General features: G+C 41.6%; 1 protein-coding gene across 1 annotated transcript in view; it reads right to left on the minus strand.

Annotated features, from left to right (window-relative positions):
* The window catches only part of KALRN (kalirin, RhoGEF kinase), a 359,509-nt gene that overhangs the window by 299,167 nt on the left and 39,930 nt on the right, over nt 1–20,412 (minus strand). Inside the window, exons 4-5 of the mRNA XM_009887315.1 lie at nt 18,450–18,642; nt 13,625–14,137 (exon numbers count right to left, since the gene is read on the minus strand). Of these exons, the coding sequence (XP_009885617.1) occupies nt 13,625–14,137; nt 18,450–18,642 (706 nt within the window). The remainder of the gene's footprint in view (nt 1–13,624; nt 14,138–18,449; nt 18,643–20,412) is intronic.

The following is a 20,412-nucleotide window of genomic DNA, read 5'->3' on the forward strand; positions in this document are numbered from 1 at the left end:
ACGGCCTTTCCTGGGCACAGATCACCTACAGAGAACTGCTTGCTGTCTAAGTGCAAATTAATTAACTGGTTGAATAGGAAATGTAATATTAAAAGAGATATATAGACAATGGCCTCATGAATGGAAAAAACTGTAAATTATGAAAAGATCAGAGTGGGTCCCCAGATGAAGGATCTTCCTCTCAGTTTTCAGAATCTGCGAGATGCATTCATTTCATTCAGTTGAAAATGCTTTACAAATTTGGTGACTTTATCATGGACCCTGGTTCTATTCCTGGCTTCATGTGCGACATTCCTTTGACTCCAAATGTGGCATTTTCCCTACCAAATCTAAAAGAGGGTGGATTTAGACTAGAGATAAGGAAATTTTTTTTTACAATGAGGGCAGTGAAACACTGGCACATGTTGCCCAGAGAGGTGGTAGGTGCCCCATCCCTGGAAACATTGAAGGTCAGGTTGGACAGGGCTCTGAGGAACCTCATCTAGTTGAAGATGTCCCTGCTCATTGCAGGGGCGGTGGACTAGATGACTTTTGAAGGTCCCTTCAGACCTAAACTATTCTATGATTCTATGAAAATCACCTGTGTCTAAGACCCAGAGATACAGCTGTGCAGGAACCATGGGTTTAAGTTCCCGACATGCCATGATGCTTTGTGGCCAGAGCTGGAGTCTCTGCACAGACGGAAACCAAAGGAAGTCAGCTTTCTGCTGGATTTTGGGGTGTCCAGCACTCCCTACCCCTGTGCCCTGGCTATTTCCCCATCCCATGAATCAACTGTTTCAATGTTTTCCCTTGACGCTCGCAAACCTGGCAAGCTGGGAGGGAGGACAGTTCCCCACCTGGGGACACGCACTCCACAGGTGGCACCGGGCCGCTCGCCACCCCCTTGGCAGTGCCCCCGGTTTTCATGGGGCTGCCTTAGGGCCTGCCTCAGTGAACAGGCTTCTTGTAAAAACCTTAAAATCCAACTCACCCCTCACAGTGACTTTTGACTCCCCAGGGCTGAAAAGACTGTAAAAGCCAATGTGGCTGGCTGTGAGGGTGTGTTCCCGTTCCTCCGTGCGATGATCGTGACAGACAGGTTGCACAGCGGGGTGGTCTGTCAGAAGGCCGTGAGCTGCCCCAAGCTGGTCCCAGACGGTTCTCGCTGACTCTGGAGGTGAGGGGGACCCCAGTGGGGAAAACCCACCACGTGCCACAGCCCGGCCATCACCCCCAAAACATCCCTCAGCCAGAGAAGCGCCTGGGCACGAGGTGTTGGGGAAAGAAAATGGCAGCTGCTGAGGGCTGGAGATGCTCTGTGGGGTTCTCCATCACCAAGGGGGCAGGGACACCCCCGAGGACAGCCCATGCCAGGGCAGGGACACTGAGGAACAGCAGCAGAAAAGTTTTAAGAATCAAGGAATAGCTGTAACAGCAGCAGAAAGAAATTCACACAAATATTATCCTCAACATCCCCCGCTGCCTGTTGCCCCATCAGAAGAATTTTTATGGACTGGGTATAAGCCAGGACAAAAATCAGCGAAATTGAGGCTGAAGAAGAATAGGCATTTACTGGGTGTGTGTCCTACTTTTTCCTCTCAACACCCAAATCGAGATCAGAAGTTTGTGTTGATTAGCAATAAATTGAGCAAAATTCCTCAACTCAAGACTGTTTTGCTTACGACACCTTTTCAGCAGCTGTGTAGTACGTAAGGCATCCAGGATTTCACTGCCAAGTGATATGGAGGGGCCTTGCAATATGTGAAAGTTCAAGAAAATATTTCAGAATTAGTTTTCCTAACATGTATGATAGGTAAGAAGAAAAGCGAGAGTGACCTGGTTTAAAATGACACTGATACTCCTGGAAACGATCCACAGACCATGCTCCTGGCTTTACCCCTTAAACCATCAGCAGCTCCTGAGGAGGAAGCAACCTCTTGACTGCACACCCCCCCTAACGTATTCCCTATAAATAGATATGAAGGTTAATTTAAGATATAGTTTTAAGACCCCAAGCTCTGCCAAGTGTGGGCCATTTAAAGCACTTCAGCCAGGCCAGGGAGATATTAATTTAGGAATAATCACATAGCTACATCTGAAAGATGCTGCACAGTAAGTCTGTGAACCTCATGCACAGTTTAATTACATTATTTCCTGACAGCTAGGCTCTTATCACCTAACCTTCTTGAGGATCAAAGCAATAAATTAAAAAAGCAGCTTTCTTCTCTTTTTCTATATGTGTGGGCCTCTTTCTTCTCTTTTTCTAGATGTGTGGGCTTTTTTGCCCTTTAGAGCATTTGGGTCTTCTTGTCTTCATTAGTTAAAGCAGAACTTTGTGGTTATAATATGCTATACTCATCCTTAAAAATGAGGTTTAAGTCTGCATTCAGATGCCAAAACACTTTCTCTTGCCATACTGATGAGGGGAGCATTCCTGTGCCTCCCGGCGGTGCCAAGTTGGAGAAGCTGAACCAGCCTCGAAACGCTCTCTATCAAAATTGGCAAGTGAAATAAAGAGGAAATTTGTGCAAATGCAAAAATATTCCATCAGAACATACTGCCTTCAATTATTTTTGGACCCATTCTAATGTTCATGGAGGAAGCAAGAGGAATAGTAACTGCGTATCCAGTGTCGGCAGCAGGAAACTACAAATAGCAGAGCACACCATGTTCCAGTTTCAGCAGGGGCAGGCTTCAGAGCCGTTTCCTTACAGTCAGAAGCGGACGGACTGCGAGGCGACTGCTGCCAGAGTCTGGAAACATAAAGCAGGAACTACGCCATCACTCGGTTAATGTTCTGCCCTCTTGCACTGAAAGGTCACAAGTGTGTTGGATGATCCAGTGCAAATCGGATAGAAAGTGGCCCCAGACTGCTGTAACTATGCTATAGGGCGCACTTAGCATGAAGGAAATGCGCAAGTCTTCCTCATCCCTAGCTGCAGCAGTGGAGCGAGGAATTGTTATTGTTTTTACATTCCCATCAAAAAAATCAGGTTCGATTCCAAGTGCTGTGGAGGCAAAATATTTAGCTGCCTGCAAAAAAAAAAGAAAAAAAAAGAAAAAAAAGAAAAAAAAAAAGATTTTGCAGCAAGGGCAGCATGTATTGATAAAGAAAGATGGAAAGCACTGAGATATCTATATTAGCATCAGATCAGGACTCCCACTGCAGAACAGGCTTCCTGTGTGACAGGAGGCAAGGCAGTTAACCCCCGTGGTTTTTAATTTCCAATTTTTAGCTTTGAACTTTGCATCCTTTGTACTGTCATTTTACTGCTCCAAAGCCAGTCCAACTCAACAGCGATCAGTCTCTGGCAGATGATTACCCTTCCTGATGGACAGCCGTCCACACATGAAAAATCAGCACCACAAATGCCTGCAGAAGATTCTTATATGCTGTGCTTGTGGAGTCTGAGCTTGGGTCATGGAATTGTTACGGGAGGAAGTTTGTACCCTCAGAGCTGTCAAACCAGCAACAGACTCACTGCGGCAGAAACAGAAACGTCAACAGTAGGCTCCAAAAGGAGTCCTGCCCCCTCCTCCACAGGGAAAGAAACAGCGGTTGCAACAAGGGCAGGTGACATTCACCACTAAAGTAATATCCACCAGGAAGAGCATTTCTGATATATATTTATCCAGTTCCCTGTATTGCTCCGCTCAGCAGGCAAGGCAATCCCACACTTCCTCAAACCAGATGGCAAAACTGGGTTTGTGGCTGCTTTCAGTTGTAGGAGGAGCACAAAGCAGTTGGTGTGTACTTGTGAATTTGTCCTCTTATTATTAGATTTGTCTTTAAACTTTCTACTGGTGAATGGAAAGGCAGAAAAGCTATTGGTACACAGGGGAAGACACCCTGTGGCCTTGACTGATAAATAAGAAAGTAGCAGGATACAAACTTGATACTGTGAAAAAGCTACAAGCTCCTTTGGAACATCACTAATAATGAAGACGTTTTGATTTTACAATCCAATTAGCAGAAATGAGCTGTGTTTGTGCTTTGAGGTATGTTAAAAACTTCTATAATGATCTCCTGGTCTTGCAAAAATCTGTTTTTTCCTACAGATACCAAGAACAGGATCTTATTAAGTGTGACCAGCAGTGGTCAAAGTAATGAACAGTTCCCACAGAGCCCCCCATGATTACTTCCCACTCTGGCAACTTTTCACTTTAGATTGGGGGCAACAAATCGTGGATGGCGTTAGCAACCTGTCAGAAGCCTACTTCATATTACACAGAACAGATGTCAGCTAGCTGCATCTTTAATTCAGAGCTATAGCCTGCAAGGACTGCAAGTCCCAGGACACACGTTCCTGAACTGAGAGGTATAGGCTACGCAGGATTGATCTTCCTGTTAAAGATGACAGTTTTTGCAAGTAATTTATCCTTATAGATGCTGAAGAGGATTTAGCCCACAGTTCCCCAATAATTCTTTTGTGTCCGTGGCTAGGTAAGGGGCATTGTAGATTTGGCACAGTTCAGCTGCCACTCTCAGAGCCTTCCAAAGTGGAATGTGCTGATCCCACTCTGAAATCTCTTTATCGCATGACATCTATGCTCACAGCATCACAAGGAACTGTCAACACACACTCTGTGCACAACCATCCCTTGTTATAACATTTTTTCTGCTTATAGGCAAACTTCCTTCTTTTGTTTGTTTAAAAATAAAAATGAAAAAAAAAAAGTCTGAGACCAAGTAAACTCAGTAATTCGGGGAATCCATGAGCCTAAGCCCTGTTTTGCTACCATCAAGCTTCAGAAAAAAAAATCAGTAAAGATGCATTCAGAACATTATACTATTTATTAAGCTGCATCAGAACACCTCAAAGTGGCTTATCCATGACAGAAAGCACCAATGTGCTTCAAGACAAAGCAGGAGCAGTATTCAGTAGCAAGAATTCAATTATTTTAAAATGCAAAAAGAAGAAATATGACAGAGAACACATTTGAATAAACAGAAAACTAATGAGAAAGTGCTGCTACAATAGAGTTATTGCTACATGCTTTCAATTCTCACTTGTTTTATTAGAACCTCCTTTGTTCTAAGATGTGTGAGGTAATTGAATAAAAGTGATTAGAGCTGGCATAGGTTCATTTGGGGAAATACACAGATTTTTAAGAATGGATATACAATTTCTCCCTTTGATAGGAATTTCCTGTGTTGGCCCTTTGTCCTTGATTGACGCTATTAGAAAGGTCTTACACAAAACCTCTTAAGTGAAGCAGAATATTCCCAGTACTGTACTAAAGCAACCTAAGCCATGTGTGGATACATACCTGTATTCAATACGAATGTTTCCATACCCTTACATCTTCAAGGGCATTTTCCAACTGCAAATCTGTATTTCTTTGTTGGAAACAGCCAATACCCCAGCCAGATTCAGTATCTTACTGTGCTGGGTGCCATACAAATATGCACTTAATTATTGTTTATGCACCCAGCTCAGTCTCGATTTAAGCCTCCTTTCCATATCATCTCTATAATTATCTTTCTGACATTTTAAGATGGTGTCTGCCAATTCAACAATGTAGGGACCTATCTGCATCCATTTTCTGCGTTCTGCCTGGTATTAGAAATTCTGTGTCAGAACAAACACTTCATGTTGAACATGGGGCTTGTCATCTCTGTTGTCGTTTTAGTTTCAGAGTGGGCTTAAGTACATAGGATGGCACAAGATGACGATCTTCTGTTCACATGGCAGCTTATTTAGATTGATAGCTGACTTTCCTTCCCAGCATTGGCATCCCAAGTCTGATTTTATTAATGGGAAAGAAGAGTCATCTAGTGAGAATCTCTATACAAAAAAAGGCACCATATGCCCAGGGAAACTTCAGATTATAAAAGAAAGCATTTTTCACTGGCAGTATGAGAGAGTAGAATGCCAGAAATGGAAACAGGGTTTCAGGAGAGAACAGACACTATGTGCTCTCTCTGTGCAGGAGTCCATATGCATGAGAAAAGACAGAGAAAAAGACGATAATGCAACTTAAAGTACTTTGACTAAATGTTGCTTTTGAGCAATGTCTATTCCAGATCCATAAATGTAGAGATCTGTATATTTCTTCTACAGCTTAAAAATGAGAACCAATTGTGTCAGGAACATTTTCAAAGCTTGTTTCCCTTATATTAGGACTATTGCAAACCCTGGCAAGTCAGGCTGCCATAATGTTGCAGATGTGCACTAACATAACTGGAATACCAGGGGAGGGGGGCACCAGCACAAACAGCTGGAAATAAGGTCCCATTTCTGTAAGCGGGTGTCAAAGTTGCTAACCCTGCCATCAGTAAGGCTGGAGCCAGAGGCAGCAGCTAGAGATGGTGGCTGCACCGCTCCTGGTTGTAGGGCTCTAACAGCACTGGCTCACTCAATACCTGTCAGCGAACCCTTACAGAGACCATGAGTCTTACACTCATTTTAACAGAAGTTGAGATGCACTCTGCTTTACAGGACCAGGCCCCTGTCTTTTTAGAAGACACCTCAGGGAGACCTCGAGCACCAAAACGCAATCAGGTCAGGGGCTGCAGCTAAAACTAGCCTGAAACGGAGTTGTTTCACCTGACAAAGAGAAGCCCCTGCTTTGGCCTGAGGAGTAGGTACCAATAACAAATTGAATCCCACACGCATTTCACAGACGCAGACTCCAGTTCAGTGTCTTTCCCAGCCCGTATCTGTACCCCAAGGCCTATGTCCTTCTTTGTCTGCACAGGCATTTGGGATGGGCAAAGGACAAAAGTACCATGTTTGAAAGAGCCTCACTTAGACCCTCAGTCAAATGTCTCTGCAGAAGACAGTAAGCTTATTGACTCCTTTTATTGTGGAAGTCTTATGGAGCTTACCTCAGGTCTAACAACGCCCCCCGTGTTCAAAATCTCCAGGAAAGCTCCTTACTGTGATGCTCACTTACTGTGCTGTTGTGATATCTATGGTGTAAGTACTTAGATGGAAAATCCAGGGCATGCTGAGTTCTGTAAGCCAATGCGGTGTTCATGTAACTTAAATGAAATCTAAATCCTATGCAAAAATCCATGTCTAATCCATGCTTATTATGCCTGTATGATTATTACTGTTAACTGTTAAATACCATTCATTCAGTAACAAATCCTTTTGCAGTGAAACAGCACAGGGGGCACGTATACTTTTCCTTGGTGCAAGACACTAAGGACATGCTCTTGTTATTAATCCTGATTCTGGTTCTTTCCCTTCTTAATATGCGTCCTGCCTCCTCCCCAGTCCTAATTAACCACCTCCCCAGAACTCATTCGCTTTGTATTCATTTCACAGACGACAGCTCTCACCGTCAGCTTCTCAGTACTTTTGTCATTGGTTTCCCAGTCTCATTCCCTGGAACACATACCCCTTACAGTAATTTCTAAGCCAACAGTTCACACGAAATCTTGGAGGCAATTGTATATATGGCACGTAGACCAGATCAAAGAAAGCGAGTGCTTCCAGCAGTGAAATAAGAGAGGGGAAATGGTCCTTCACTAAATGGATTTCATCTCAGTCAGAGGAGTCTGTCCCAGGTGCTATGCCTTTTGGCATTGCACAAATCCTTAAAGGGTTAATGTGATATGCTGTTAGTGGGAAAACTCTATCATCTGCTCTTGTATCACTTCCAGGGTCTTTTGACACTGAAGTAAAGATGCTGCTGATCTTTTTAATCTTTCTTATGCTGCTTTTCCAGAAAGTCAGCTAATACCTATTTCTAGGAAATGCTTCCCCACACAGCACCACTTGACTAAAGGAGCAGCTACAATTGCTCTACTTAATGGACTGTAATAAAATAAACTGCGTCCTATTAGCAAGAAGGATCCTATCATCAGATTTGTAATGCATTTTATTACAGAACATACAATATCAGAATTTTTAAGTGCAGTATAAGGGGAAGTAATGTATGAAACGGTTAAAGTGGATATGTATTATACAATCACAAATGCACTGATAGTTTCCCTTCTCTCAAACAACGAGATATCAATGTTTCTTTCTTAAAACCGTCTTATTTCCCCCTAAACCACAGGCTAAATTTCCACATTTTGCATTGTATTATTCCATCAAAGTTATGCTGCATCTTTTTAGACAAAGAGTAGCTTGCAGAGCATTCCTTCCTTCTAAGGAACAAATACCTTTGGCAGGTGTTAATATTCCAGTAATGGTGCGAGCACGGTTCAAATACTCAGGAGTTAGAGCTCCCCTGTATTTTTCTAGACTAACTCTGTATGGTGTAAAGTTAGATTCTAAACCAGGAACTCCTAAATTTCATCTGGCACTTCAGAATAAGTGTTAATGGGTATAATGGTGCTTCTGCTGAAAACCAGTAGGAGTCTTCCCAATACTTATATTAGGAATGGGAATAAGACACTGGACAGGAGTCTAGTACGGCTGGCGTATCTGTGATTTTCCTCCTTCAGAAACCAAATGCCCCATTATCTATTTCACTAAATGGAGGCTGAGTCTAATAGCGCTTATCCAGTGGAATAATGCATCCGTTCCCTTATTTAAAGAGACCAGACTGAGGAAGAGGCCTGAAGCAGTGCTGTGTGTGAGAAGGGAGGGATGCAGTGTGCGATCCTTGGTGCCACGGTCTCACTGCCCACACATGCACAGGATGTGGGATGCAGGAGAACTGCTGCAACTGTTATTCCACCCTATTCCCCCCTCCAGCCATTTTGTTTACGTGTCCCCCAAAAACTTGTCTTCTATCATATGAACTTTGCATTGTTATCACATTCCGATCACTCTTGCAGTCATTGAAATCTTTCTGTCATTCCAGGCTGGTCACATCACCTGGGAAATGGGAGGAACAGCCGCTGTGGGGTAGGAGCTGCAGGCCATGCCCTCCGCTCCCTCTCGCTGCAGCCACCCGCAGAGCAGCAGTATCACAGCAGCCCCAGCAGCCAGGACAGCTTCCCACAGCCTGCTCCACAGGGAAATTCACAGGCAGAGCTGTGTTTTTCAAAGAGAAGCTTTAGTATGGATGAGGCAGATGGTTTGGACTGCAAGCCCACTACTTCACTGCTCCTTGAAGACTAGATGTGGCCTGTGGTTTGCCACTAGACTTTCTACAAAGCTGGCCCTATCCAAATAAAATGTTTCTCCCACCGCAAACTTCCAGTGAAATTCGCTCATGGCATTTTCTGACTACCATTGCCATCTCTTGGAGTTTTCCTTTGCATAGTGGACTCTGTAGGAAGTCAGGAAGGAAAAGGGGAGGTAAGGACAGAGAGAACATGCAAAGTCTGCTCTGCCTCCTGTTAGAAGCTGACATTACAGCAGCCTGCTCTTTCTTTGCTCTGGTGTTACAAGTTTACAGTAAAGATCCTTGGTTCAGTCCAGCTGGTGACTATATTATTTATACTTAATGTGGACAACGCTGACTACATCATGATAGCTGTTTTTCATTCACATACTTGCCAGGGTAGTAAAATTGATATGGAACCAACCCAGAACGATGGGGAAATTCCGACAAAAGTCAAGTTGGGTGCCAGTTACAAATGATTTCCAGAAGAGCTGGAAAGTGCAGAGTGTAAGGATAATTTTTTGTCTTTTTTGGTATTTATTCAAGTGTAAAACATGTGGACTCTTGCCTGAATTATTCTTCCTGTCCAGATTGCAACCAACCAATTAACATTTCTCAGATAGTTCTAATAGTTGGATCTCTGCTGATTGTGCGGTTTTTGTTTTAAACAATATTTAACTTAGACTGGACTACATTTTTTCATGTTACTGATGGCTAAAAATATTTTCTCTGTTACCCAGTAAAAACACAGTGGAGCTTCAGTTCTAGTCTCAAAATTATGTATATGTGCACATATGTATATATGTATTAGTTGGTGAGGAATGAATTTGTTGAACAGTGAGGGTCAGGGCTACACCAGCGGCTGAAATGTGTTATTTATCAGCAGATCATTACAGTCAGCCCTGCACAGCATGTGAACTTCCTCACACCACTCTGCCAAAGCTCCCCGCGTGGCTGACCTGCCTGCTGACTTGAGCTTCAAGGAGCTTCCAGTCTCCATCTAGGGATTCAGTCTCACTGCACTGCTTGTGCCTATGTGATAGCCCAACTTTTCCTCTCCCTCGGCCCCAGCGCAGGAAAATAAAACCCGAAAGGCCTGACTTGGAGACAAAGTTTATCCACAGAGAGCTCTGCTCTCTCCCACTGGTTTGAGTGGGAGAAGGACAGGGTGTGACTGCCATCCCCTCGTTCTATTTTGCCAATAATGTGAGTTGCTCAGCAGACAACTATACAGACCTGTAAGTTGTAATACCTACAATTTGAAAAATTCATGTGTCCAGGCAGTGACTGTCATTTATAAATATTCCAATAGAGCTATAGGAAGGAAAAAACTGAATTGATTTGCTTTGAACATATAGGTTATTTTAATACCAAGGGGTTCAAAAATTAACCTACTTTAAAATACTGAGTTTTTCCATCTTGTGTCCCCTGTTTTTTTCTTATCCCATCTTTAAGAATGTTTCAGGCAATGGGGACATCTGAAATTTTTAAACTCAGAGATGTCCAGAAAAAGGAAAAGTCCTTGTCCATTTTCTCCTTATTAGAACAGGTTTCCTAAAATACCACCCAATGAGTATACAGAGATATTTCAAAAGGCCCTAAAACCTTATTTATACTCAGAATTTTATGTTGGAGTTTGAGCTTTCACAGGGTATTAGAACTGTCATTTGATTAGCACTAAATGACATATCCAGGTTATACAGAAAGAGCTGTGCCTCTCCGCAGGAGGTGAAGACCATCCTGGCTCTGCTACCATACCTAATTGTAGAGGGTAGAGTTCAACTGAGCAAATGGAGGTACCAGGAAACTTTAAAATTCAATACACAGACACACTGTGGTGGCTATTTATACAGTGGAGACAGCGCTCTGACTGGATTTAGCTCTGAACATTTTATGAGACAAGTACTTTCCAGTCTGAGACGGTGAGACTACTTCAAAGAGATCTGCAAAAGGCAGCTAAGGAGAATAAGCACATCAATATTTTACGTCAGACTGCACGTGTGAAATGTGAAGTAAAAGGGTCTGCAACCCTCCTTGGAAGAATTTTAGGGACTCACAAACTGAAAAGATTAAAAACTATGATTTGAGAGTATAAAACAACAAAAAAGTTTCTGTTCTTTGGGAAATGTAGTAGTCAAGGAAAGGCAAGCAGAGCTACTCAGAGAAGCCAAAGCAAGACTGTGTGTTAAGTTAATATGAGGTGGATGAATAAGAGATACCAAGAAGATCAAAACGCCAGTTTTGTCAATCAGGAATTGCTCAAGACAGCCAGTGTTAAAAAGGCAGGAATCACATTCTCACTGTTTCTTCCTTCACCTCAAAAGTTTCATTGATCTGCTGACTTGCCTAACCTGTACACGTAACAACCTCGGAATAACACATGCACAGAACATAGCTCTCACAGTGCTCAGACTTGTATCACACCATCCTTTTATGCCTGTTCAGGAGATAAAAAGCAAAAATATATTGGAGACCTCCTTCAACACTACAGAACAGAGCTTGGCAACAAGAACATCTCAGACACTGACTCAATCTGAGAGCCTTTCAGCTTATAACATTAATAATAGTAATACTTTGCTAAATAACAATAATTTGCTAATAATATTAAGAAATAATAATAATAAATAAAAATTTAAAAATATGTTAGTATGCAGTGGTCATCTGAGTAAAGCCAAAGAAACTGTAGATCCAAACCGAAGCACTGGCAGACATATAGCCACCACTGGGAAGGACAGCAGTGAGTGATCTCCTTATAGCATGTAACAAAAAACAAAAAGGGAGTAGAAGAAGAAATGGTTGCATTTGGAAGTAAAACTCTGCTCTTACGCATTCTTGAGTGATGCTGCAGTGACTCTCATTTTAGAGGGACTCATCTGAATTCAAGGTTTTCCCAATAGGAGGGTTGATTATACAGTGATGGAGCATTTTCAGTCCTAGTGTCCCTTAGAGATATTTAGTACATGCATTGAAAACCAGTCTTGTGTCTCGCTCTGCACTACTGAAGATCATATTTGTTTCAGCAATGTGCTTCTCCCTGATGTTTTAAAAATAATATTAATTTGCAGATGATTAAAAAAAAATCATCCTCAGTGAGATCCCCCTGCAGATCAGGTCTGCATTTCTTTTGCTATTCCTCCTGGGTCCAGGCAGACACATTAGTGAAACGACTGGATCGTGCATTAAGTGGAGAAGATTCAGAGACTGGTGCTTTTGATGGATATACAGACTAGATAAACATGAGTCCGAGAGCTCAGTACCTTCCACTGAGAATATCTTCTGTGGCCTAGAATTTTAAATGTGCAGCAAAGACTTCTCACAAAACCACCTAACAAGGTGTCAAGCACTTCTGCTTAAGAAAGTGAAACTGCCAAAACTCCAGCACAACACAGTTTTCTAAAATAAATTCACCGAAATTAGTACCTGCATACGCTTCCAGAGCCAAAGAGCAGACTAGAAGTAGTATGAAGCCTGCTTTATAGTGTATTCCTGACATTTTTAGGTGGTATTATATATGAGATCTGTTTAGGACACTCTGGTTGGTTTTTAGCCAGTCTTTTAAACAAACATGACAAGCTGCTGTGCTGTGCTTGCTGGGGGCTTCCCTACCTACTACAGGTTCCTGAATGAATATTTTCTGAAGAGGCAGGGAATGGGGATGTAGCTCTGCAGCGGTACCGCACACATGTGAAACTACAGCTTCCTGAAGCCATGTTACTTACCTGTGCTTCTGCTGCTCTAAATACTTTTGTACACTGTATTTCATTTCAAGACACCCTATGTGCTTTTCAGGCTGATACGCTACATTACAGATGTCTAAGAAATATGAAGTTGCAATGCAATCTCTGTGGAATAACTGAATGTTAAATATTTCTCAAATAAGGTCTTGTGCTGGTGAACAGGAATCTTGGCCACTGATTTAGCGTCCAGTATGAATTCAAATGCCATCCTTATGTGCTTTTTAATGCAAAACAGCCACACTGAGTTTTGCATGCTGCTGACGTTTCAGAATACTTTCTCTTGGTCTGTTTATATATTTAACCTAAACACAGTCTCAGATCTCATGCTGTGGGAACTAAGTGGCCATGTCCTTGGCCATTACTAAAGCCATTATTAAAGATTTTACCAGTTGCAAATCCTGTTGTGATTTCCTAGGAAAGGGAAACTGAAAATGTTGTTTGAGATAACAATTAGGAGGATTTAAACTACAAACTTCTCATAGACTTGCAAGAAGTGCAAACAATAATCATAGTGAATCAAACCCTAAAATCCTTCTTTAGGTGCTGTGACATGTAGATAAATATATTCATAAGCTTAGTAAAAGAAACTAAAAAAAAAGCCTGGTTCTCGTGCTGATGTCTACCAAATGTACCCATTGTGACATAAAAAAAAAGCAGATTAACTTTCATCAAAAGTGACACAGACAAGTTATTCTTGGATATCATTATGCCTGCTACATCCAACAATTAGTTCAGTGAATTTGTTGTACGAGTCACATAAAGTACATTTGCTGGCAACATGAGATTTACACCTGTGATGAATAGCTCATGTTGCTAATTATAGAAAAAAATGGGCACAGTGTCCTTGCAATCAAGTCTTGGTTAAAATATGAAAGGAACAGATTATTCCCTACCTTCTCAGCATCTTGCTCAAAAAGCCGGAGTTGAAAGCACTGGTCCAGTTTCAACTTGCGGACATGCCACATCTGATGCAAGTGTTGTCGGGTAGAATGCAGCTTGTCTAAAAGGCTGGTGATCTTTGGCACAAGACTTTGAAAATCTGCACTTCCAGGAATACAGTTCCTACCGGAAAAGCCATCACTGCATCTTATGCATTGTAATAACCTCTGACCCTCACGATCCAGTTCTTCCACAGGAGCTTTAATCACTTTTTTCTTAAGCTGCGTGTGCTCATCAATCAGCCTTCTTGAGCCCTCAACATCAACTGGAAACTCTTTCCTAGCCAACATTTCCTGGAGATCCTCCAGCCTTGATAATAAATGGATGGCACTGTTGAAAAACTCTTCCAGGGAGACGCGCAACTCTATCCATTCATCGTGGTTGTAATCCAAGGATCCTTCAAACTCATCCGTCAGTTGAGAGGGATCTACGAGTTTTGCCAGGCCTTCAACAGATACCATACTTGTCTAAGGAAGGGAAAATGACAGCATTTGAATCAGTGACTGTCTAATCAGAAATAACACTGCAGTCCATAAATAGCATGAAGGGATTATTTTCCTCATCAATACATAATTGAAGGAACATTGTAAAAGATGCTGAGGACTATGTTTGATTTTGATGAATTAATGGGATTGAAAATTTTCTATTAATGGCACTGATTTCTTTATTTATAAAAACGAATGACACTTACTGGAATAATTATTTTTTTCAGCTGGTCTGACTATCAAAAACAAATAATGAGAATGCTTCTGCCACAGGTAACTTTAACCCAGTTGGACACTGAAGACTTCTTACTGCAGCTGTTGGGCATCTGGATACGATTGTTCACTAAACAGGTATATGGTATTACAGGGATTCTGCTATTCATGTTACACACAGGCTAGTGGCTCTACAGCAGCAGATGTTCTAGGCCTATGAACTGAAGCAGGTATTGTGACCTGCCAAAACAGAGAATATGCTGGTTTCTTCTTCCAGATTATTCCAGTTGGCTTTTGCCACAGGCAGATCTCTTTCATGCTAGTAATTTCTAATGCAATTAAGCCAAAATCAATGCAAAAGTGAAATGGCATTGGAGTATTAACAATTAGAATTTATTGGTAATAGAAAGGACTGCTCATGAATCATACACAATCAATGAGAGATGGTTTTAATTCGTTCAGACTCAGTAATCAGTGATAGAGAAATGCACTGGGTGCCTGGAAAGCAGAATACAGTTTAAGGATGCAACAACTGATGGCTGTTCCCATTTATTTTAGACATTTATTTTTCTTCTGAAATGCGAGCGTAGGGTTTCATGTGTTACTAGAGATTTTCAGGGCCATCATGTTAACACCCAAGTTGGCAGCCCTTAAAAGGCTTGTGATGTTCATCAGTGACTGCACATCTATCTCTTAAAGATCAGGCCTCTAAAGAATGTCCTAGTTTGTGCTCTTCAGAACTGGAGGCACCCAATAACCACAGCAATCTTGTAAAAGTCATCTACAAAGAAAAATACCTCAAGTCCTGTCCATTATCCTGAATTATATCAAAAATAGCAGGCTGCCCACTGGTCTAAACTTAATAATAGGCTTTTCTTCCAATTTGTATCCATCTAAAAATATCAGGCATTCTGCAATGGATTAAAATTGGAATTGTATTGAACTTATGCTCAGCAGAAAGATTATTTTAAAACTTTCTTTCAATGTTCCTTGCTTTAGGGAAGGGGGAGGACAGAGGAAAAAACCAACAAGTAATGGGAAGGTAAGTATGCAGCTTCAGAGGGATTTCAGATTTCTAAACCTCTTGACCTGGACACTGATCCCTTGAAGATAACTCAATTTAGAATTTAACTGCCTGTCAAGAAAAGACTTCTCTTCATGGCTAATACCTGGGCATTTCCCCTGCAGCGTGTCAAGCTAATGCAAGCACTGCTCTTATCAGGAACAGAATTTGACATGATGATATAGCAGAAAGGCTTTTCATTTCATGAATTCTGCAGCAAATTTCTTTATTCAGATTTGTTTCTTTAAGGAGTTCTTGAAACACTCCTGAAAACAACCTTAGTTAGGCAGGTAGGTGATAAGATAAGGTAACTGTCTCCCAGGCATGACCCATCTTTCTTTTAGAAATCACTTTAAAAAGCACTGCCCACTATTTAAACCCTTTCAGCAGACGAAAGAAAATAATCTTGAAGGCACCTCTGAATTAATGCTAACTAAGCTGCCTGGTCCATTCCTCAAAGTGACAGGAAGCTTTGGAGTCCACATACGTCAACCAAACACTTTTTTTTCCTCTCTTTTCTTTGTGTGATCATCTGTGGGCATGTTTCACTCTCTGGACTGTGACACAGAACCACTCTGCCAGAGTCTCACAACAGAAAATCCAGATCATTACTCTCCACTAAGGGTCATACAGTGCCCTGGCACATGCATAATGCTTCCATTAAGCTCAAAAGCAGAATCTGGCCTTAAAACTGACACTGGTTACTGCTGAGTTTGTAGATTGGGTAATTCAACGGAGACTTCGATTGCCTTCCACTGCAGTCTGTTTCTGCCAAGGACCTCACGTTTGATCGCAGCTGTGGGAAATCACCATGATGGTTCAGTGCAGAGAGGGTACCTGCATGCTGCCCCACATAAATCAAATAAATGTGAGTCATATTGATCTGCAATGCTTATTTGATATTCACCATTCTTTTTACGAGAGAGCAGGAGCTGCCCCAGAGCCTGAGCCTACTGATAAGCTGCAGCAGCCACAAGAATCCTTTAAAACAGAAGTTCCTGGACTGTGGTGTGTATGTTGCAGAAGGTCTACTGTACAGTGGACCACGGCTTAAGAAATCTTTTAAAAATCATAGAATTGAAGGACTCCGAGTGTCTGCAGGTTGTCCAATAGGCAGCAAAAGCACTGACTCTCCTCCTCCGGTGAAAAAATTTGTGAATCATTATAGAGACCCATGTGAACAGCCCAGCAGACAAAGGCTCAAAGGCACACACACAAAATAAAAATTACCTTAATGTGTGCCAACATGTACAGCAAATGAGTCCGGAGCTTTTAACGCAATACAGACCCAGAGCTGTGACTATGAAGAATAGCTTGACCGCAGTTTACTCTTCACTATCATCATACCAACTGCACACAATAAAAAAAAACTAAGTCAAGCCTCCAGAAAGTATTAATTCATTTTAAACCTAAACATCCTAAAAATAGATATTTAAACTCTGTTACTTTACTTCTAAAGTTTTGAAGCCTTAGGAAGCCATTGCTTTTGTTTACTAAAGCACTGGAGGATTGAAATTCAGTGTTGAATACACATGCATAAGCTGTGTTTTCTTGGGCTACTATGGGATTGCCCTTTAGTGTCCATATATATTTCAAACAGAAGCTTTCCATCCCCCAAAGCTATTCTATTACTAGTCTCTGCACAGGCTCCCTCCTGCTCCACATTCTTCTGTACCCATACATCTCCTTTCTCCTTCCCACCACCCTGATCCCTGTCATTCCCCACAGGCAGCACTGCCGATCTCATTGCACTGTGATGGCAGCCACTTCTGCCAGGAGCGGTGATTTCAGTGTGAGGAATCTCTGGAGGTGTCATAAACCTACCCTGAAGGCACCCTTGCTTTCAAAGGCACATAGGGGATAGCAAGTGGAAGTTATTTTGATGTCCGAGTCCTCACAGATAGCCAAGGAAGGTGGCTTTTTGCATTGGTGGCACTTAAACAAAGCAAAATTTGTGAGTTAACTGGGTTTTGCGAGACAGGGGGGAAAAAATGTACAAATACTTAAATTGTGATAATAATGTAAAAGTTTGTTAATCCTTAATGCCAATCTAGTCGCCCATTGCAATTCAAGAGTGCTTTTAAGAAGAGGTTGAAAATAAGGACATATTTATATCACACTGACTGAAACAGATCTTAAATATATACTTAAATATAGTCTTCCATTGCAGTCAACATTAAGGACTATAGCCAAATTGTCTTCTGATTTCCAGACGTGCAAAATCTGAGTGTCTCTCTGAAACTAATAGCTTGGTAAATAAGACAGCCAACAATAGAATTGTTTCTCAGCAAAGTAAAAAAAAAAAACCAACAACGCATGACTAACCTATGGCTGGGCATGAGCGATGTATGAGCACTTCAGGCACCTGAGCTTTTGCACCAAAGGGCACTAAGAGAACACAACTGGTTTGTCTACACCAATGACAAAGTTAGTAAAATTCTCTTTAGTTATGCAGTCATTGTATATTGGTTACTTCTCAAAGATCCTGCCTGAGGCACCTTATCATTAACGTGAGTTGTTAATGTTACCCCTGAACTGTAAATCTCAATTAAATTAAAGAGGTGACAATATATAGATCAATGTAGTACAAATGTCTTTTACCAAAAAAAATCCACTACCTGAATTCGGGTAGAGGTCAACTAACAAACCCATATATTAGCATATATAGAACTTTGTCTTTAGTATATTGACTGATTTGGTGTGTTTTTTTTTTTCTAAGAGAAACAAAGGAAAGACTGAATGCAACACCATCAAAAGTAAATACCACAAAAAAACCCTCACCAAAGTGAACTATGTCCATGAACCTCTGAGATGAAACGTGCATCCCGTTCCACCAGTGTGCTCAGAAGGCAACCTGATGCCAGAGCATCAGCCCACTCCTGCAAAGTGTGGGCTGGACTGTCTACCAGTCCTCACATTCTTTTTTTCTCTCACAGGGCTTGGGACTTTATTTTCCCCCTAAAGAAAACTTCTTATCAGAGAGAATGCTTTACCATACATCCCTCCTGTGGTTCTCACCTCAAAGATGAACTTGGAACTGCCAAAGTTTGTTTTCTGCTTCTGCCAGAAATTATCAGGTTTTATAATCAGGGCAACATGAATTTCGGCAGGAAAGGCTTCTTGAAGGGTCTTTAGGAGAGGCTTGATCAAATCCCATTTGGATCCCCGCATATCGATAATAACAGTGAATCCTCGTTTACAAACATCTTCGCTGTAGGAATAAAAGTATATCAAGACAATTAATATTGTGGACAGTCACACTGAGACTTAATTTTTGTTGCTAGCACTCAGTGCTTCAGAGCAAATCGAGGAATCATATACTTAAAAATAAAAGGCAAAAATAGTATAACAGAAAGGCTATATGAAAGGCTAGGTGAGTTTTACCATAGTCTAATTTACATGAATACTCAAGTGTATACATTACAGTTTAATCTCTAATTACCCAAATACATGTAATTGAAGTTTTCACTGAATACAGACTTTCACACAATTGAAAACAGAATTAAATATATCTGCATAGACTCTATATACATGTACATACAACAGATTCTGCTTTCAACGTATTGAATTCAACCCACAACCAAAGCCCACAAGCAGGGTCCTGGCTTGTGGCAACTCATAAATTGCTGGCAACTCATAAATTCGGGTGCCTTCATTTTTAGAGGCCCCTTTAAGGGCTTTTTAAAAAGTGCCTGGCAATCATTCCCTGAAAGGAAGGTCCTTGTGGCTCAGCATGTGCACTGTTAAAATTTGGGCCCTTTTCCCTCCTGATTGATCTTCCAAATGTTGCATGATCTTTTTAAGTCTGCAGTCATACTTTTCGGCTAGCTCGTGCTCCTCCCTTCTCCAAAGTTCAAGACAGTTATCTGCCTTGGTTGTTGGCAATGCATGGGGACTGAGAGCACCACAGCATTAGCTTGCAAACATGCCTTCCTTTTTTTATCGGAAGTGAAAAGAGAGAATAAAAGGAGATGTTGATTCAAGTCAAATCCAGGCAGCTTTGGGCATAGTTTTTCCAGGGACATAGTATTGCTCCTCAGAAAAAGGTGTATGGCTCAAAAGTGTCATCCTCCGTCTTCAGCGTCCAAACATTTCACCTGCTGTAAGGTGACCCTGCTCTGGCAGGGGGATTGGACTAGATGATCTCCAGAGGTCCCTTCCAACCCTGACCATTCTGTGATTCTACGATTTGATGTCATCTGGGACATGTCTACTCCTCTGACTGATGGGCTGATATATCTGCCATGCATGGTGTTGAACTCTGAGAGCTATGGTGTCTGCTTTAGGCTTCAAACACTTGCATAAAATGTGAAATTCCCCGTCCCCAGTAATATTATAGGTATGGTAATGAGTAAAATTCATTGGTGATGCACTAAAAATGCCAGAATGGCGTACATGCTGACCTAATATATGGGGTTTTTTTTAAGGTGGAATGGAGGTCACAGCCCTCACAGAATGAGAAGCTGCTGGAAGAAAGGAAGTGTAGAAGAAAGGAAGATGAAAAGATGAAGAAAGGAAGATGAAAACAGAAAGGCCAGTCGAGAAACAAGAGAAACACAAACGTATTTTGTATAATGAATGTAACTGTGAGGTACAGAACAAGAAATCCTCTTTAATACATGAATATAGCCCCTGGCCTTTCTGCAAACTGGGCATCAACATAAAAAGGATCAATACTGTAGACATAGAATCATAGAATCACAGAATGATATAGGTTCGAAGGGACCTTAAGATCCCTTCCAGGGAAGTTCCAACCCCCCTGCCGTGGGCAGGGACACCTCCCACTACACCAGATTTCTCAAAGCCCCATCCAGCCTGGCCTTGAACACCTTCAGGAATGGGGCATATACAACTTCTCTGGACAACCTGTTCCAGTATCTCACCATCCTCAGCATGAAAAATTTCTTCCTGATATCTAATCTAAATCTACCCTCTTCCAGTTTGAAGCCATTACCCCTCGTCCTATCACTACATACCTTTG

The sequence above is a fragment of the Charadrius vociferus genome, unplaced genomic scaffold, assembly GCF_000708025.1.
Source record: "Charadrius vociferus isolate BGI_N301 unplaced genomic scaffold, ASM70802v2 scaffold385, whole genome shotgun sequence".
Taxonomy (NCBI): domain Eukaryota; kingdom Metazoa; phylum Chordata; class Aves; order Charadriiformes; family Charadriidae; genus Charadrius; species Charadrius vociferus.